We start from the raw sequence: 18,796 nt of genomic DNA, 5'->3' as shown, positions 1-18,796 counted from the left end.
AAATAAGATACGGTAATGAATTCTACAGTAAGTAAATCCCTTCAGTATGTTAAAAACCCAAGGGGGGGCAAAAATATGGAAGACGGCTTAAAGGTCCAGAGGTTCTCCAAGCATTCACCTTCTAGCAGGAGAGGTGGGGGGACAGCTTCGGGGAGGAAGTGGAGGTGGGGACGGGCACATACCAGATGGGCCAGAGAGGAGAGCAAGGTCTGCGAACCCCCGGGTGTTTGCGGGGATGGGAAAGAGACTAGCTGGGTTGAAACGGAGAGTAAGTGGAAAATGTTTATTGTTGGGGGTGACTGTAAAGCTGGAAAGGTATGCTGGCAGCACACCACAGGAGAGGGAAGCACAAGAAAGGGGCCCTTTATATACTTCATTACATTTAATCCTCAGCACAACTCCAGGAAGTAAGTCCCTTCAGAGAGGAGGCAAACTGTGAGGTCAAGAAGCCTGCCAGGGCCACAGGGCCTGTCAAAGGATCCGAGCTGCCGTACTGCCAAACACTTCATCCCCACGGCCTGGGCCCTCTCCACCACTCAACCCTGCTCTGAATGCCAGGAGTCTGACTAGATCCTTTGGCAAGGATGGGCAGAGATTACCCGTGCCCGCCCGCCATACATCCCAACATCTGAGAAAAGCCCGTCACTGATAAATGGCCTGAATTACAGGCTGCATAATCTCAGGACGGAACAACTCAATCTCTCCAAAGAAACAAGAGCCTGGAGGAAAGAACCCAGAGACCAGGGTGGGAACAGGGATGGGTAATGACCGCAACCGACCATTCCGATGGTGGGGAGAAGAAGCCCAGGTTTCAAACATCAAGCCCTTTCCTCCTCCTCCTCCACCATATTTATCACAATGGGGATCTCAAAGTTCAGAAAGCTCCTCAGCCCTTTACAGCATAATTACCCAAACTTCAAAATGGCCTAATCCACAAACCTAGCCAACCTAGGTCCCTTACTCTTACTTTATTAACAGTGGGGTCTCACTACCTCTCCAGCTAATTACACAATTTAACAATGAGATAGAAAAACCTACTGTAATCTATTTTTAAAAAAATCGTTGCCCCCTGAAGTCATGCTGTCCAGGGGTAGGTTAAGCCCCCTGGGTTTCACCAGAAGACAGACAGCAGGCGCCTCAGCCTCGGCAGAAACTGTTTACAACACACGGGCAGGTTCCACACCAAGACACATTTGGTGGAATTGATTTAAGGCTCTCATTAAAATGTTCCTTTGTTGAGCACAAGACATCTCCCCACCCCCAGAGGAGATTCCAGACCTCCAGTCCCCAGCCCGAAGCCTGCCCTAACTCCCCGCCCCCCGACCAGGACCCTTCCCTCCGCTAAACACCAGTCAGCGGATTAACATTGATTAACATCAGGGTTGTCTTCTCACGGAAGGAATTTAGCTTTCGTTGAATGTGAGCCCTGTCTCCACCAGAATCTCCCCCAGAACTCTAGAAACTTCAGCAGTGGAGGCAGCCCTATCTGGCACCCCACACACTGAAACCCCAACAGCCTAGGAAGACCTAGGAAGCCTGTGAGCTCCGGCTGCCAGCCCATATGGCTGGGCAGCCCCCCTCCCATACTGGTTGTGCAAAAACTTCCCTACTTCCTCTGGGAGCAGATGTGGGTTCTGCCATGAGCATGACCACCCGACACGGCAGAAGGAACACAGGGCAGCAGAAGGAACACAGGACGGCTCAGGGAACACCTCCTACTAACTCAGGGAACTTGTTCTTACCTCTCCTTTTACAACCAGGGGTGGGGGAGATGTTAAGTCCATCAACACTAAGCCCCCTCAACAGCTGGCAGGCCAGGGAGACCTCAGAAAAGGCAATTCTTTACCCACCCACCCCCCACCTCCAGCCTCCCAGTGGCCACTCTTCAAAGGAGGAGGAAAGTGATAAGCTAGGACCAGGTCTCCTGGGCACAGTCTCCCCAGAGAGGGCTGCTGCGAGGATCATCGCCAAGGATTTTGGGTTTTGTAAGGGGGGACGAGACGGGGCGGGGAGGCATACTTCCAGTCCAGAGTGTTTGGGGGTGTGCGGGTAGCTTGGCGCTTTGCTCCGAAGCACTTCAACACCTCAGTGAGGACTCTCAGGTGTGACCAAGTCAGGAAATAAAGGCGGGGGTGGGGACGGGCGAGAAGCGGGTCGGGTCCAGTCGGCCCTAGAGATAGCGGCCACACCCTCATCAAAAGCCTGAGGCCCTACAAGAAGCCAGAATGAACTCTTTTTTTGCCTTTCTGCCTGTAGAAAGAAAGTTTCTTTCCTTGCTGGGGAGAGAGAGAATGAGAATTCAGGAAAGAGACAGAACCAACCCCGTCCGCACCTTTGCAGGCCGGCCATGCCCGATTTTGGCAGCGGCCTTCACACATTAGTCACCGCGACAGCCCGGGACTCTCAGCTCCTAGATCCGACTCCGGTCGGGAGTGGGCTCAGGGCTCGGGCCAGGGAGCTGGAGATGGGACGGCCCCTCACTCTTCCCCTTCTTCCGCCCTCGCCATCGGGGCGGTCCGGGATCCAGCCTGACCCAGGAACTTGGAGGAGGGAAGCCGGGAGCGTCGGGCCGGCGTAGGTAACAAAGCTCCGTGCGCCCCGCGCACCGCAGGTCGGTCCCGCATCCGACCCCGGGCCGGCCTCCCTCACCTAGGCTCAGCCTGCCAGGGAGACCCCGCCTCCCCCACCGCCAACCACCGCGCTGCACCCCCTAACTGGGAGGTAGTCGTTTCTCTCCCGCAGAGAAACGAGACACTGGAGCCCGGGAAGTCGGCAACTCCCGGCAGTTCCCGAGCAAACTCTCGGCTCAGGCCGGGAAAACTCTGGGGAGGCTAGAGACGCGTCCTCGCGGGCGCGGGGCGAGAGGGGCCCCGGCCGAGTGCGCGGGGGCTTCGCCACCTCCCGGCGGCCAGGACCTCTCCCCGCAACCCCAGCGAGCCCCTGACCCACGCACGGTGTCTGCCCCTCCCCAGCCCACCTCCCCGGTGCCCTCTTCGGCCCTCGGGGCTCCCGGGGTTCCCCAGCTCGCCGGGACTCACCGCCCAGCAGCGGCAGCAGCAAGACGCTGAGCAGAGGCAGCCGGCAGGGGCTGCTCGGGGCTCCGCGCGCGGTTCCCATCGCGGTGGGATCGGGGAAGGGAGCGCGCGGGAGCACGGCGGGCTCGCGGTCAGCGATCCCCTGCGGGCCCAGGAGGCCGAGCGCACCGGAGCGCGGGCGCCGCTGCAGCAGCCACAGCCGGAGCCCGAGCCCGAGCCCGAGGCGTCCTGAGCTAGAGCCGCGCGCGCCCCGTACCTCCGAGTCCTAGCGCGCCGCCGCCGCCGCCAAGCCCCGCCCCATGACGCCCCCTCCTCGCCTGGGCGCCGCGCGGCGCCCCGCCCCCTCGACGCCCCCTCCCCGCCGTGGTGGGGAGGAGCTCGTAGTTGGGGGAGGGGTCTGGAGATGAAGAATGGATGGAGTCGAGGAGACCCGGGGGAGTGTGGGGACCTGAGCGAGGTCGGAGAGCGGACGCTGCGCCTACCACCTCGTGTGCAGGCACTCAGGGGACCTAAAGGGACTTTTGTGATTCCTTGGCTCCTGGGGAAGATGGTTGGTTCTAGGCTTTCCTGAGGGCTCTGGCCAATAGTTCCCCCAAATTCTCTGGTGGGAGGGGAAAGGGTGGGCTCTGGCTCACTTTGCAGCAACCTGATATCTGGAGGAAGATCTAGAACAGAATGGTGTCCTTGGTGTCCCCAAGCAAGGTAAACTGGAGCTACCGTGGAGCCCCAGGAGAGAGGTAGCCTGGGGTCCAGTGCATGATGAGGGTCTGGTTTGGCTCTGGACCAATCGGAACCCAAAGGTAGAGAGAAACTGGGCTCTCTGAACGGCGGACTGAAGGCTGTTAAACTGACAAATTCATCCCAAGTCCATCTCCAGCGGTCTGGGCCATGTCAAGGCATGGCCAAGTCTCCAGCTGTGGGGAGGCCCAGTACCGCCCTTGTTCCAGGCACCCCCCACCCCCCAGCGCCACCACCCCCACATTCTTTCTTTGTTGTGAAAGCAGCAAGGGGTGTAGGAGGCGGGTCAGGAGGAGTCAAGCTTTAGAGAAGATGGGCCCCAGCTGCTGCTGGGCCTCCAGGATCTGCTGAGAGGAGATGGATAGTAAGTGCCTCATCCCCCTCTGGCTCCGGAGGGCCCCCCAGGCCTTCTTAGACCTCCCTTCCCCCAAGCAGCTGGGAGGAGGAGGGGCCGCCACAGAGGGCCTCACAGGCCGGGAGCAGTGGCGCCAGGACTCCAGGGTCCTGCCACATGGCCGCCACATGTCCCTGACAAGCCAGTCCACAGCACCTTCTCCTTGGGTTGTGGGCCTCCCCCTTCCCCCATATGCCTTCCTGCAGGCCCTGCTGGAGAGGATACAAACAGGGTAAGGAAGAGAGGAGAGACCCAAGAAGCAACATTCCTCCTGTTGCCCCATCCATCACTACCCTGCTCCCTTCTGTGAAGGGCCCCGACGCAACCCTTGCTTCCTGCCCTCTCCATCAGGACTCAAGTGGCTCAGTGGTTACCTGATTCTTTTATTTAAGAAAAGTGAAATACATGGACCTGAAGTGAGGCAGCAGAGGGAACAAGAGAGGCCAGGGCAAGGCAGGTTGGCTGGCCAGCCCCAAACCCTCTGACAGAAAAGCCAGCAGCAGGCTGCATCTCAGAGATGCGTACCTGCTTGTTACCCACTTTGGGGGCCCCAGTAGTAGAGCTAGCTACTCTAGAGGACCACAGGGTGGGGGGAGGATGTCCTGAGGGTCCTTCCTGAAGGGGATTCCTGAGGAGGGGGCTGAGACCCTAAGGGCAGCAGCAATCTTCTGGTTAACTGCTCCCCCTTCACTGTCCCACCTTGGGGCTGGAAGAGCCAGGAGCAACAGGGAATGCTGTGAGGGCTGTGGGGGGACCCAGCAGACGTGGGGCGTGAGTTGAATGTCAGCTACTTGAAGAGAGGTCCATACTGCTGGCACTGAGGCCCCGGGAGACCTGAAACAGACACCACCAAGCCATCAGCCCACAGACCCCAGCTTCCCAAAGACTGTCCCCTGGAGTCTGTCCATCTCACGGCTACGGTCTCTCTCAGGACCCAGGATGGAAACTGGAACCTCAACCTCAAGCTCTAGGACTTGTGCTGCCTTTGCTAGGACTTCCCAGAAGGCCAAGATCTGGTGGAGAATATACCTGGAAGAACCACATGAATACGGGGATATACTTTGAATGTGCTGATACAGGTGGTCATTTCCCATTAAAATATCATTGCTGTGTTTTCTCAAATGGAGATGAGGTAATACTTTTTTTTTTCCCCTTTTCCCTTCTCATCTACTGCTGACTCTGCAGGGTGAGGAGTATGGTGGCTATAGGGGGAGAGAATTAGTGTTCCCGAATCATTCCCCGTGTGCGTGCATGCTCAGTCGTTCAGTTGTGTCTGACTCTTTGCAACCCCCTGGACTGTAGCCTACCAGGGCTCCTCTGTCCATGGAATTTTCCAGGCAAGAATACTGGAGTGGCTTGCCATTTCCTCCTCCAGGGGACCTTCCTGACCCAAGGATCGAACCCACATTTCCTGTGGCTCCGGAATTGCAGGTGGATTCTTTACCACTGAAGCCCCAAATCATTCCTTAATTATTCATAATTCTAAAGTACCCGTTAAGAGAACATCAATTCCTGTTCCCCTCCTGATTAATTTATTTCTGCTATCTCTGGCCCAAAAGTGTCCCTTGGGGGTCACCACCCCCAACAAGTTGTCTGCCTGATTCCTATCTGCCCACCTCCAATCCCCTGACAGAGATTTCATCCCAGGTGACTCCCCCCCTTCCCACTGGGTTTGTCCCTTCTTTCTCACCCACAGTGCACTGAATGAGCACTGCTCTCACCTGGAGGGGCGCTGCACTGGGTTGGTTCAGATAGTTCAAGGAGGCTGCACGCTTCATGTTGCTGCTACAAAGGAAAAGAAAGAACTGAGGCCTCTTCTCTTCCCATGGGTGACCCTAAAGCTTGGGACACTTGGGCACCACCACACATACTCATGTCATTGCCTCCTCACCATCTGACCTCCCCACCCAACACACACACACACACACACACACACACACACACACACACACTAGTCTTCCTCAGTCACCAGCATCTGCTTAGGTATTGTCCCCGCACCGGGGCACTATTTTTCCCACCCTCTCTCCATGGCCATCCTACTGACCTCCTCCCTGTTTCTTTCCCAAGACACTTCTCCAGAGCCCTGCCTACTTTGCCGTATCTCAGTCTCAGTGCGTACCTGGAAGGCCGGGGCTCGGACCCCTGGAGCTTCCTCACCAGGAGTTCGCTGCTTCTACGAAGCACATCTCGGATCTTGCCCAGAGAGCCGCTCCTCTGCAGCGCCCCACTGCCATCCTGGCAGAGAGGGATGGGGAACAGAGGCGAAGGGATCCCAGGGAGATTGAGCTCTGAGTCTATTCCTGCCTTTGATTCCGGACACCTGCCCCTTCCCCAGAAGCCCAGCCTTGTCAACAGCTGGCTTGCAGAGAGGCCCCCGCGAGGGATAGGCTAACTGGACTGGGATGAGGACAAGGTGCCCTCCTATCCTGTGGGCTCAGAGCCTGTCGTCACCACCAGCAGGAGAAGCAGGAGAGTTCAAGGGGCGATGATCAGACTTACCCCTGACCACTCCACCGCCACCGAGGCATCTTCACCTCCCTCGAATTTCACGCTGCCCCCCAGGCCCTCCTGGGAGGTCCTTCCACTGTCACCCTCCCCAAGCAGCTCGGCCACCTTGGTCTGGCTGATTGGGTCAGTGCCCTGGAAGGAAAGGAAGGAACTGGGACTTCCCACTTTTGAACTCCTCAGGGTGGGACTTTAAACTTTTTCTCACTACCAGCCACAACAAAGGAAAGAGTTTCCCTTGCGACTTCTGATTACACACATACTGGAAAGGAGACACTCACCTTTTCTATTTGCAATGTGTTAGAGACACACATCTATCTTTAGCCAAGGCCCACAATGAATTGATTTCAGGACCCAGTGAGTCAAGACCTGTGATTTGAGAAACTCTTGATTCAGAGCTTCCCTCAACTGCAGTCCCTTCACCCACGGCGCCCATGCCCCTCCTCACAAGATTCTTCCCGTTGTCAAAAGGCGGTCTTTCCCTGTTAATAGTTCCATTTAGTGAAGTGAACCTTGAACTTGGAGTCCTAACCACAAAGGGCAGGTGAGGGGTAAGAACACACTTAAAAACAACCACAACCACAAGAGCGTCTCACCAGCTTCTCCGGTCTTCCTCCTCAGCCTGTCCTCTTACTCTTCAGAGACTCACACGCAGCTTCATTGGTCCCCGCTCCTGTCCCCAGGGCCCCACCTCTGGGCCTCCTTCCCCTCCTGGTCCCTGACCTGTTTCCGGGAGCGCAGGGCACATTCCTCCAGGGTCTCAGCTGCCTCCAGCTTTCCCTGGCGCCTGTACAGAGCTCCCAGGTTTCTCAAGGTTGTGTTCACTGTGGGGCTGCGGCAGGGGGTGACCAGGGAAGGAAGAGAAGATGGACTCAGGAAACAAGCAGGAGAGAGAGGAAGTAGAGCCAAGGCTGAGGGAAGGTCCCCGGGAAGCAGGGGAAGGGCCAGGAGGGGGGATCTGGGGCCAATAGAGGGCGTGAAGCCCACACGCCCAGCCCATGCCGGCTTCTCACCTGCTCACTTTGCAGGCCTTGTACCAGCCTCCATACTCAGCATAGGGTGTGCTGCCCTCACGGTGCCGGATCTGCAGGACAGAGCGGGAGGGAAAGCCAGAGGTGAATGTACAGAGATGCTGGGATACAAGCTGGCACAGGGCTGGGGTACAGGCTGGGTGTGGGAAGGCGCCATGCAGCTAGGGCTGGTGCAGTAATAAGTCAGAGGCCCCGAAAGTCCCCGCCTCCCCAGCCTGGGCCCCTAACTCACTTTGCTCATTTCCTCCCGCTCCTCTGCATGCATCCAGATGGGCTTGTGGTCATCTGGGGGTGATACACGGGATGGGGTGGCGAGGTTAGAGAACAGAGCTGGACACTAAGCAGGGATCCAGGACCCAGAGGCCAATAGCATGGGACTACAGGGGTCTGGCTCCCCCTGGAACCACTGTGGTCAACCCTCCCCCCACCAACCTTTGGTCTGCATTTCCTTTCCTCCCTGCAGCGCCCCACCCAGGCCCTCACCACTCACCATCCACAGAGCCAAACTCCTGCACATGGGCACGTGTCAGGATCTCCTTGTAGAGAGTCTCAGCTTCAGCATATTTGCCTTGTTTCAGGTAACAGGAAGCCTGGGGGCGGGAAGGCAAAAACACAGGAACAAAAGGTGGAGACGAAGTCTCAGCCAGGCCTGGCATTTCCACTTCTTGGTCTCTTTATGACTTTCCCCAGAGATCTTCCTCAGCCCCTCCTTGTCCAGCTGCAGGGTCCAGGGTGTTCCCACTCCACTCCTGAGAGGCTACTGAACTTCTGCCTTCCCACAGGAAGGGACCAGACCCCTCAGTACCCACAGGCAGCCCCCGAGCTGGGCACAAAGGCGATGAGGCCGTGTACCAGACTGCACCCCTCCCCTCCTCCTACTGCGTCTGCCCCTCCCTCCCTTACCAGGTTGTTCTTGGTCCGGGCCACGTTAGGGTTGTCCGGCCCCAGCTGCCCCTCATAGATGGCCAGTGCCCGCCGGTAATAGCGTTCCACAGCCTCGTACTTGCCCTGGTTTTGGCACAACAGGGCCAGGTTGTTTAGCTGCTTTGCCACATCCGGGTGGTTGGTACCCAGGACCTGGAGTGGTGCAAAGGAGACACAGATGGTTGTGACTATGAGTGTGTGTGTGTGTGTGTGTGTGTGTGTGTGTGTGCGTGCGCGCGCCCACACAGGGAGCAGGGGGTAGGGAATGAAGGAACAGGGAACAGGGAAAGATGGAGGGTGAGTCAAAAAGTGAAGGGAAAAGGGTAGATCAGAAGAGAGACGGGGGAGGAGGGGTCACTGCAACAGGGAAGGTCAGGCGAAGGGCACAGGCACCTTTTCTCGAATCTCCAGTGCCCGCTGGCACAGCGGCTCCGCCTCCTTATATTTGCCCCTCTTCCCATAGAGCACAGCCAGGTTGTTGAGTGTGGCCGCCACCTAGGAAGACAGGCCTGTCCCCATCAGACAAAGGCCCTGGAACAGCAAGGCCCCATGCTGCCCAGCTCGCAAATCGACTCTGCCACCCGAGCCACAGGTGAGTGGGGGGCGGGAAGTGCTGACCCCCAAGGCTCTGAGATTCCCCACGGGGGTGGTCTCACTCTCAAAGGAGATTTTTAGACATTTCTGGAGGCGGGGTTTCCTTTGGTTGCCATAAACTCTGTGGGCACTAATACCTTTGGGGGATCAAGTATGCTACAGATGTGGTGCCTGCACAGGACAGCTCAGGCAGCTTTTGATTGCCCTGCCAGACACTCAAACACTAAATATAAGCTTTGACACTTGGTGGGATATCAAGACAGGAGTTATGCTTCCTGAGACACATCATCCTTCCCTATCACATGTCATAACACAAGGAATTCTTTTCCAGCCAGCTCATTTTCAAAAATACCTTATGTCTCGTCTTCTTCCCTTTGACACACCTAGCGTTTGTTTTACATGCTGACCCTATTTAAAGTCATTTCTCTTTCTCTTGTCACAAAGAAACCTGGTCTATTATTACTTAATCCAACACTGGATTTTAATCTTATATATGCCAATGTTTCTGCTATGTCATTTTTAACTTTAAAAAATTTATTTATTGTTGATACTACTATTACTACTACTTTGGCTGCACCATGCAGCTTGTGTGATCTTAGTTCCCTGAACAAGGATTGAACCCAGGCCCTTGGCAGTGAAAGCACGGAGTCCTAACCGCTGGATCACCAGGGAACTCCTACTCTGTCCTTTTCCTAGTACATCAGCTCAGTTCAGTTCAGTTGCTCAGTCGTGTCCGACTCTTTGTGACCCCATGGACTGCAGCACGCCAGACTTCCTTGTCCATCACCAACTCCCAGAGCTTGCTCAAACTCACGTCTATTGAGTCGGTGATGCCATCCAACCATCTCATCCTCTGTCATCCCCTTCTTCTCTTGCCTTCAATCTTTCCCAGCATCAGGGTCTTTTCCAATGAGTCAGTTCTTCTCATAAGGTGGCCAAAGTATTGGAGTTTCAGCTTTAGCATCAGTCCTTTCAGTGAATATTCAGGACTGATTTCCCTTAGGATGGACTGGCTGAATCTCCTTGCAGTCCATGGGACTTTCAAGAGTCTTCTCCAACACCACAGTTCAAAAGCATCAATTCCTCAGCACTCAGTTTTCTTTATATTCCAACTCTCACATCCATACATGACCACTGGAAAAACCATAGCTTTGACTAGACGGACCTTTGTTGGCAAAGTAATGTCTATTTTTTAATATGCTGTCTAGGTTGGTCATAGCTTTTCTTCCAAGGAGCAAGCATCTTTTAATTTCGCGGCTGCAGTCACCATCTTCAGTGATTTTGCAGTCCAAGAAAATAAAGTCTCTCACTGTTTCCATTGTTTTCCCATCTATTTGCCATGAAGTGATGGGACCAGATGCCATGATCATCGTTTTTTGAATGTTGAGTTTTAACCCAGCTTTTTCACTCTCCTCTTTCACTTTCAAGAGGCTCTTTAGTTCTTCGCTTTCTGCCATAAGGGTGGTGTCATCTGCTATCTGAAGTTATTGATATTTCTCCCAGCAATCTTTTGATTTCAGCTTGTGCTTCATCCAGCCCAGCATTTTGTATGATGTACTCTGCATAGAAGTTAAATAAGCAGGGTGACAATATACAGCCTTGATGTACTCCTTTCCCAATTTGGAACCAGTCCATTGTTCCATGTCTGGTTCTAACTGTTGCTTCTTGACCTGCATACAGATTTCTCAGGAGGCAGGTAAGGTGGTCTGGTTTTCTCATCTCTTGAAGAATTTTCCACAGTTTGTTGTGATCCACACAGTCAAAAGCTTTGGCATAGTTAATAAAGTGGATGTTTTTCTGGAACTCTCTTGCTTTTTCTATGATCCAATGGATGTTGGTAATTTGATTTCTGGTTCCTCTGCCTTTTCTAAATCCAGCTTGAACATCTAGAAGTTCTCAGTTCAGGTACTGTTGAAGCCTGGCTTGGAGAATTTTGAGCATTAGTTTGCTAGCCTGTAAGATGAGAGCAGTTATGCAGTACTCTGAACATTCTTTGACATTGCCTTTCTTTGGGATTGGAAATGAAAACTGACCTTTTCCAGTCCTGCGGCCACTGTTGAGTTTTCCAAATGTGCTGGCATATTGAGTGCAGCACTTTAACAGCATCATCTTTTAGAATTTGAAATAGCTCAACTGGAATTTCATCACCTCCAATAGCTTTGTTCACAGTGATGCTTCCTAAGGCCCACTTGACTTTGCATTCCTAGTACATACTTTTACATAAAAGACTTACTAGTTTTACTTCTTCTACATCTAAAGGGCTTCCCTTGTGGCTCAGCTGGTAAAGAATCTGTCTGCAATGCAGGAGACCTGGGTTCGATCCCTGGGTTGGGAAGATCCCCAGGAGAAGGGAAAGGCTACCCACTCCAGTATTCTGGCCTGGAGAATCCCATGGACTGCATAGGCCATGGGGTCACAAAGAGTTGGACACGACTGAGCGACTTTCATATCTAAATTTTTTCATTCATTGTATATCAGACTACTGTGTCTTCTAACATTGCTGTACTCAACACAACTGTTACTATATTTTTGCTTTACTGTAAAGTATTATATATCTTATTATATTTTAGTTTGTTTCTCTCATATTAATAGAGTATCATTCAACTTTTGAGGAAATTATACAGGTAGGTAGGTTACATTATATGAGTTAAATTTCAGGAAAATATTCATTATAAGAGGGAGTCATCACAGGGAACTCAGTTGTGTATTCTGTGATGACCTAAAGGGGTGGGAAGGAGGCTCAAGAGGAAGGGGGATATATGTATACATATGGCTGATTCATGCCTTTGTACAGCAGAAACTAACACAACACTGGAAAGCAATTATTTTGCCATTAAAATTTTTTTTAAAAAGAAGATATTGGGTCTGAGAGAGCTGAGAACCACTGCGATGAGTGGACAGTAGGAGAAAAGAGTCCCCACGCCTCGCTCCTGAGACCCCCGGGGAGTGGGCTGAGGGCAGCAGAGGGACAAGCGGAGGAAGCACAGGGCAAGGAGGGCAAGGAGTACTGACAGCGGGGTGGTCCCGGCCCAGGGTGCTCTCCCGGATGCTGAGGGCATCATTGAGCAGGAGCGCAGCTTCCTTGTACTTATTCTGGTCCCTGTAAGAGCACAGAAGTGACAAGGGGTTAGCCCAAACTCTGCCGCTGAGCCATCTCCGTACTTCCTTCCCTTCGGGACAGCTAAGGTACATTTAGGGGCTAGCCCCGCCATGAGGAGACAGGAAGCCTGGTGGGAGCAGTGAGAGGGGTTCACCCCACCCCCAGAGAGTGGCCATGCCCGGAGGAGGCCAAAGGCACAGGACACAAGAGACAGAGACAAAGACCCTCCCCAGAGGAGAGACAGGAGAAGCCAAAAGCCCGAGGGGTGAGGATTCTGAGGTCAAGGGCTCAGGTGTAAAAGCATGAGACAAGGAAGCCCCCTGGTGGGGGGGAGAAGAGGTGCCCTGTGGAGAGGAGGAATGAGAGCCAGAGGCGGGTCAAGGTGGAACGATGCCTGGAGGCAGGCTCCTGAGAGGACGCAGCACTCACCGATACACCAGAGCCAGGATGTTGAGCATGGTGGCCACGTCGGGGTGGCCGCGGCCAGACGTGCGCTCCAGGTCCTCCAGCGCCTGCTTGCAGAGCGGCACAGCCACCTCATAGCGACCCTGGGCTGCGTACTGGATCACCAGGTTGTGCAGTGTCCGCAGCCTCGCCGGGATCTCATAGCCACTGTGCTGGGCGCCCTGGCCACGGGACACTACCCCATCGCAGAAGACGACAGAGACTCCCTCAGATGACACCAGCTCTCCCTCCACTGTCCGCCCGCCCCTCCCCATTAAGGTCATTCTCCCTGCCTGTGACCAACCCCCACCAGGCTCCCTGCCGGCCAAGAGACCTGCCTCAATTTGCTACTCTTTTCTTTTCTTAAAATTTTATTGGCTCCACCACAGCTTGCAGGATCTTAGTTCCCCAGCCAGGGATCAAACCTGGGCCCACAGCAGTGAAAGCTCAGAGTCCTAGCCACTGGACCACTAGGGAAGTCCCTCAACTGCTACTGCTCTGCTCACCTCTTTGCCTCTGTGCCCATCACAATCCCATTTGTTCACTCACTCACTCATTCATTCAACAAACTACTCAATGGACTTCCCTGGTGGTACAGTGGATGAGAATCTGGCTGCCAGTGCAGGGGACACGTGTTCAGTCCCTGGTCTGGGGAGATTCCACATGCCACAGGGAAACTAAGTCCATGCCCCACAACAACTGAGCCCTGACTCTAAAGCCCGAGTGCTGCAACCACTGAAGACCATGTGCCTAAAGCCTGTGCCCCGCAGCAAGAGCAGCCACTGCAATGAGAAGTCCAAGCACTGCAACGAAGAGCAGCCCTGACTGGCCACAACTAAGGAAAGCCGGCGCACAAGGACAAAGACCCAGCGCAATTAAAAAAAAAACAACTACTCAGAAATCCTGAGGAAGGCTGGCACCAGGGATACAAAGGTAAGAAAGACCTGGTCTTTTCCCGTGAGGAGCTCATGCTCTTCACTCCAGGGGCACTCTCCCAGCCTTGAGTGAGCTCCTTACCGGCAAGACTCATGTCGTTCTCATCTTGGACTCCCTGGGGCCCGGCACAGTGCCTGGCATGGGCTACGTGCTTAATAAATGTTGACGAATAAGGGGGAAGCTGAGGTAATCAAAGTACTGGTCCCTAGCCCATCTCCAGAGGCAGTGCATAAGCCATTCCTGGATGGTGAGCATCCTGTGTTCACCAGCCCCATTGCTGCCCCCACTTCACCCTCCAACTCCAGAGGCAGACTCACAGCCATTGCTGGGGTCCTCTTCCTCCTCGTTGGGGAAGAGGTCATCCAGGGAATCCTTGGAGGCATCACCTTCCTTCTCCTCCTGGAAGGGAAGCAGCAGCATGTCTGAGATGAGATAGCCCTGGTAGCCTCTTCAAACCCCCTCTAAACCGTGACATCATTGACAGGTGGGGTCTAGGACAAATTCCCTGTCGCTGTCCCTGCCCCTGGGAAGGCCAGCATCTGTTCTGCCAAGCCTAGGCCTCTCGTGTTCATAAAAAAACAAAGATGGGGGTTTCTCTGATAGTCCAGTGGTTAAGACTCTAAGTTTCCGCTGGAAGGGGCACAGGTTGATCCCCGGTTGGGGAACTAAAATCCTCAAGCCATGCAGTGCAGCCAAAAACAAAACAACAACAAAAAAAAACTCCAAAGAGATGCTTCAGCCAAAATCTCATGACTTTCCGTTCCTTCATATCCAGAGAGTTTCCTTCCTAAGTACCCTCACCCGCCATCTCTCTCTCCCTCGACTCTGGTAATTATAGTCCTGCATTGATCCCCATGTGTTTACGCTGATTACATGTCTGTCCGGTCTCCCCTGAGGGCAGGGGTGTGTCCTATCTTATTGACTCGTACCCAGAGTGTCTAGCTCTGCCTAGCGTCCATCATCTGCCATCGCTTGTTCTGGACGTAATGCCCAGTTCTGTCAACCTGCTATCATACCAGGCAAAAACGCTTCACCCCAACAAGCACTGTAGCCTTGTACAAACACTTCCAACTCTCCTTCCCAGCTTCACCAGGGTGACCCACTGTCAAATCATCCCTCTGTCCCTGGGTCAGGCCACCTTTCCAGCCCTGGTGCCTTACGACTCACTCACACACACACACACACACACACACACCTGGTCTAGAGAGCTCCCCCTTCTCCCTCATAGACCATCAAAATCCACCCCAATTCCTAATCCAGTTAAATAAAATAATCCAACCTAAATCTTACCCATCCCTTTACCCCGCCTCCTCTGTGAATCTTTCAATCCATCCCGGCCCCTACGAACCTATCTCCTTGGGACTCCTCCCACACTGCCTGAACCTCTCCTTCAGCACAGGGCACTGGCTGCTTTGGGTTGTCACATACATGTTCTCACACGTAAGCCTTGTTCCTACAGCTACATTATAAGCTCGAGAAGGCAGGAACTGTTTTGTAGCTTCTCAGATCTGACACATATCTTGCCTTGCCTAAGGCACAGAGAAATATAAATGCCTGCTGCGTGAAGGTTAAATTCCATACATTTCGAGAGCAAATTTTAGGACTTGCTCGACTGGGCTGTGTTTTCCCTACCTACAGCGCTTAGGATTCTAAATTGGAACTGTCCAAATGCCAAAAATCTATTATGGGAGCAGGAACTTTATCCTGTTCACTGTTGCACCCCAGCAGAGTGCGCCTGACACATAGCAGTCATTTAATCAAATTTTGACTGAACGAGTGACTGGTTTATCCCTTGCTGTCCTCTGGAGCTGGGGTCAGGACCTGAATCCTGCCAGGTCGGGGCAGGTCGGGCAGGGCTGCTGGTCCTCGAGAGGATGACGCAGCCACGGCCCTGTGCGTGTGGTGACGCCCAGCTGTCCTGCGCATGCTCACCGCAGCGTGCCCATCCTCGTCGTACTGCCGCAGCTGCCCCAGGAACTCCAGGTGCTTCTTCTCTTCCTCCAGCTGAGCCACGGCCTGTTCGCTGCGCTGGAGCCGCTGCTGGGTGCCGGCCAGCTCGTCCCGGAGCCACTGGTTCTCCTGGCAGAGCCGCCGGACCTGTGCCCGCAGCTTCTGTTTCTCCGACTCCACTGTGCTCAGGTGGTTGGCCAAAGCCAGCATCACCTAGGTGGGCACATCCTGTGAGCGCTGGGCTCCGGCTAGGAGAGTTGAGGGGTAGGCGGGAGGGGAGCCGGCAAGACCCGGAGGTAGGGTGGGGTAGTGATGAGTCTACCTTCCAAACATACCCTGAATCAAATTTCTCACCACTTCCAGGGCTAGCCTGGGCCAAGCCACTATCAATTCCCAGCTGGATTACGGTAATTGCCTCCTCACTGGTCTCCTTGTTTCTGCCCCTGTTCCCCTAGAGTCTGTTCTCAACCCTGCAGCCAGATGACAATCTTTTCAAAATGTTAGACCACGTTACTCCTCTGGTCAACACATTCCAATAGCTTCCATCTCACTCACAGTAAAGTCGAGTCCTTATGATGGCCTACAGTTCCACGTGATCTGTCCCCACCCCAACTGCCTCTTCAACTTCATTTTCTATTTTGCTTCCCTGTATTCACAGTCCAGCAGCCACGCGGGCCTTTCACTGAACTCACTGGTAAGGCTCCAGGTCGGGGCCTTTGCACGGTGCTTCGGATGTTCTTCCCCCATTTATTGTGTGACTCGTTCCTTCATCTTCAATTCTTTGCTCAAATGACACCTTTTCAGTGAGGCTCCTATTGGCCACCCTATCTAAAACTGCATCCTCTCCCCGTACACCCCAACCCCCTTCCTTGCTTGATTTTTATCCTTTTGTCCTTAACGATTATCACTCTGGCATACTGAATCATTTATTTATTTGTCTAAAGCCTGCCTCTCCCAGCTAGAATGTAAGCTCCAAGATGGCCAAGATTTATGGTTGTTCTTATTCAGTGATGTATCTGGACAGTAGTGTCTGGCACGTGGTAGAAACTTAATACATATTTATTGGGTGAATGAATCCAAGCGGCTAGGACAAGAGGATCCCAAACAACCCGAAAGCTCCAATCAGAAAACTGCTCCTCCATCTACCCAGGGCCACTTGGCACCACCTCCTCCTGCTCACCTGGGCCTCACTCAGCCCCAGCTCTATGTTTTCCATGGAACGGCGCAGCTGCCGGGCCTTCTCATGTACCAGGCCTTCTTCATGGCCACCCTGCTGCAGACACTCGATGGTCTGGGAGAGGCTTTGCAGCACAGCCTGGTGTTCACTGTGGAGAGCTTCCAGCCCCTGGCTCACCAGACGGGTGCTCCCCAGGATCTCCTCCTGGCTGAGCCGGTGCCCTGCAGGCTCATCCCGCTGTCCCAACACCAGGCCCGACATCCTGGCCGGGGGACCTTGCCTGGGCTACAGAGAAATAACAGAGCTCAGCTGGGATAAAGATTAGGAAAGAGTGGCTGTGTGCCTTGATTAGAGGGTGGTAGGGATCCAAGTGAAGGGACAAGAGACCATAGCAGGGGTGGGGGTAGCGGGACCCTGAAGTTTAATTGGAGGGAGAGTGGCCAGTGAGCAGACAGCCTGTAACACTAGACACAAAGCTAAGGTTGTGGGAAAGACAGAGGGAAAGGAATTGACTTGAAAGAAGAAAAACTGTAGAAAGAACAAAGGTGCAGAGAAGTAGCAGCAGGATTTAGAATTAACACAATTAAAAACAACAACAAAGGACCTGGAGAAGAGAGAGTTTGGGTTAGGAAAATGAATCAGGAGAGACAGCACCACAGACAACACGGAGGGTGTCTGATAGAGCTGCAGAGGCAATGGAGTTAAAGCAGGCAGCAGGTATGCAGAAAATACTGCAGTGTTTTCCAAAAAGGGGAAGGAATAAGTTTCAAAGTTAAATCAAGACAGCGAGGGAGACGAAAAAGAGAGGAGCTGCAGGACCCAGATGAGAGGGGCCTAGAGTCTCAAGGTGTTCAGGCTGAGTCACCCGCGGGGCTAAGCCCAGCATCTCCATGCCTGGTCAGCTCTGTTTCTTCCAGGCTGTCTTCCTACTTCCTCAAAAGGGCCTTGCTTCTCATCTTTGAAGTCTTCTTACCTGTATAGAGCCCTTGGTTGTGGCGTTCAGGCAGGAGCCCGGAAGAAACTCTGTTCAAGCAGCCAGGGACCCAGAAGGATCTGCCCTGCCCAAAGTCCAGAAGTCCAGCGTTCCCACCCCTTCCCTCACCACTTCACAGCCACCCAGAGGACCTGGCATGGAGCCCCACCCAGGACAAGCGCCCTCCCTCCCTTGCCTACAGGTCTTCAAAGACGACCAACGTCCCTCCTCCTTCCCCAAGCCAACCTCCCACTCCAAGCCTGGGGAGCTATTTTCTCCCAAGAAGGGAGTGAGATTTAGTCTGAGACCTGCGGCAAGGGGCGTGTCTGGGAACGGGTGAGAAGGAAGACCTGGTCACTCCTAGCCCAGTCACTTCTATGGCTTTGTGCTATTATGACCACATACTAACAGACTCTGAAAGGAGTCACCTTAGGGTGACTCCCAGAAGCCCGATGATGCAGGGGAAAATGGCAGGTCCGTGAGCAGCTGCGGAATAGCAGGGAAACGCGGTGCTGGGAGTTGATCTCCCGGGCCTGGGACTGCGGTGGAGAAGTGTCCCAGGCTGTCGACCTGCCCTGAGGCCCAGGGTGGGGATAGACAGAAATGGGCCGGCAGAAGATGCGGGTGGGCGACCGAGGTCCACGCCGCGGGCAAAGACCTGGGGCCTGACAATCCCGAGGTTTCTGAGTCAGTCGGTAGACAGGGGGCGGGGCAGGCCGTCTGTCCGTCTGTCTGGATGCCGAGGGGCGGGAAGAATCGCGGGGGGCGGAGTTTTTGAGTCTGGAGTTCTGTGAGTTCAGTCCGAGGGGCTCATTTGTTCATCTCTCCGGGAATGCAGCAAAGAGGTAGCGGGACCTCAACTCTCAGCCCCAGAGGTACCCTCAAAGACTCACCCGCAGTCTGGTCTGGCTGCCGCTCCTGCCGGTACTGCCCCTTTAAATCTATCATGGCTGCCGCTCGAGGCAATTGTTTTGACGGCTCCGAGGGGCGGGACC

At 54.1% G+C, this 18,796-nt stretch overlaps 2 protein-coding genes and 1 long non-coding RNA gene across 8 annotated transcripts in view; 1 reads left to right on the top strand and 2 right to left on the bottom strand.

The window, feature by feature from the left end:
* PTK7 (protein tyrosine kinase 7 (inactive)) overlaps window positions 1–3,324 on the bottom strand; it is a 64,293-nt gene extending 60,969 nt beyond the window's left edge. Inside the window, exon 1 of the mRNA XM_027524564.1 lies at window positions 3,039–3,324. Coding sequence (XP_027380365.1) covers window positions 3,039–3,117 — 79 coding nt within the window. The 5' untranslated portion in view covers window positions 3,118–3,324. The remainder of the gene's footprint in view (window positions 1–3,038) is intronic.
* LOC113881558 lies at window positions 1,907–5,289 on the top strand. The gene is made up of 2 exons (XR_003508062.1): window positions 1,907–2,574; window positions 5,099–5,289. It is a non-coding gene; the product is annotated as an uncharacterized LOC113881558 (long non-coding RNA).
* On the bottom strand, window positions 4,531–18,794 carry KLC4 (kinesin light chain 4). Of its 6 annotated transcripts, none has more exons than XM_027524566.1 (17): window positions 18,695–18,764; window positions 17,802–17,886; window positions 16,832–17,113; window positions 15,634–15,864; window positions 14,019–14,100; window positions 12,751–12,961; window positions 12,234–12,321; window positions 9,021–9,122; window positions 8,607–8,780; window positions 8,194–8,293; window positions 7,936–7,988; window positions 7,686–7,756; window positions 7,396–7,504; window positions 6,667–6,807; window positions 6,287–6,402; window positions 5,889–5,952; window positions 4,531–5,001 (listed from the first exon to the last, which is right to left on the bottom strand). In XM_027524566.1, exons 3-17 carry the CDS (start codon window positions 17,087–17,089, stop codon window positions 4,951–4,953), a joined length of 1,851 nt encoding a protein of 616 aa, XP_027380367.1. In that variant the 5' UTR covers window positions 17,090–17,113; window positions 17,802–17,886; window positions 18,695–18,764; the 3' UTR covers window positions 4,531–4,950. The 6 variants fall into 6 exon arrangements, 5 of the variants coding, with proteins under 5 accessions (XP_027380367.1, XP_027380369.1, XP_027380370.1 ...); XM_027524568.1 differs by having other exon boundaries at window positions 17,802–17,881; window positions 18,695–18,713; XM_027524569.1 differs by lacking the exon at window positions 17,802–17,886 and having other exon boundaries at window positions 18,695–18,794.
* Between the last annotated feature and the right edge of the window lie 2 nt (window positions 18,795–18,796).

Source organism: Bos indicus x Bos taurus, chromosome 23 (assembly GCF_003369695.1).
Source record: "Bos indicus x Bos taurus breed Angus x Brahman F1 hybrid chromosome 23, Bos_hybrid_MaternalHap_v2.0, whole genome shotgun sequence".
In the NCBI taxonomy this organism is placed as follows: domain Eukaryota; kingdom Metazoa; phylum Chordata; class Mammalia; order Artiodactyla; family Bovidae; genus Bos; species Bos indicus x Bos taurus.
Note: the sequence above shows the minus strand (reverse complement) of the source record. Positions and strands in the feature narration are given on the sequence as shown.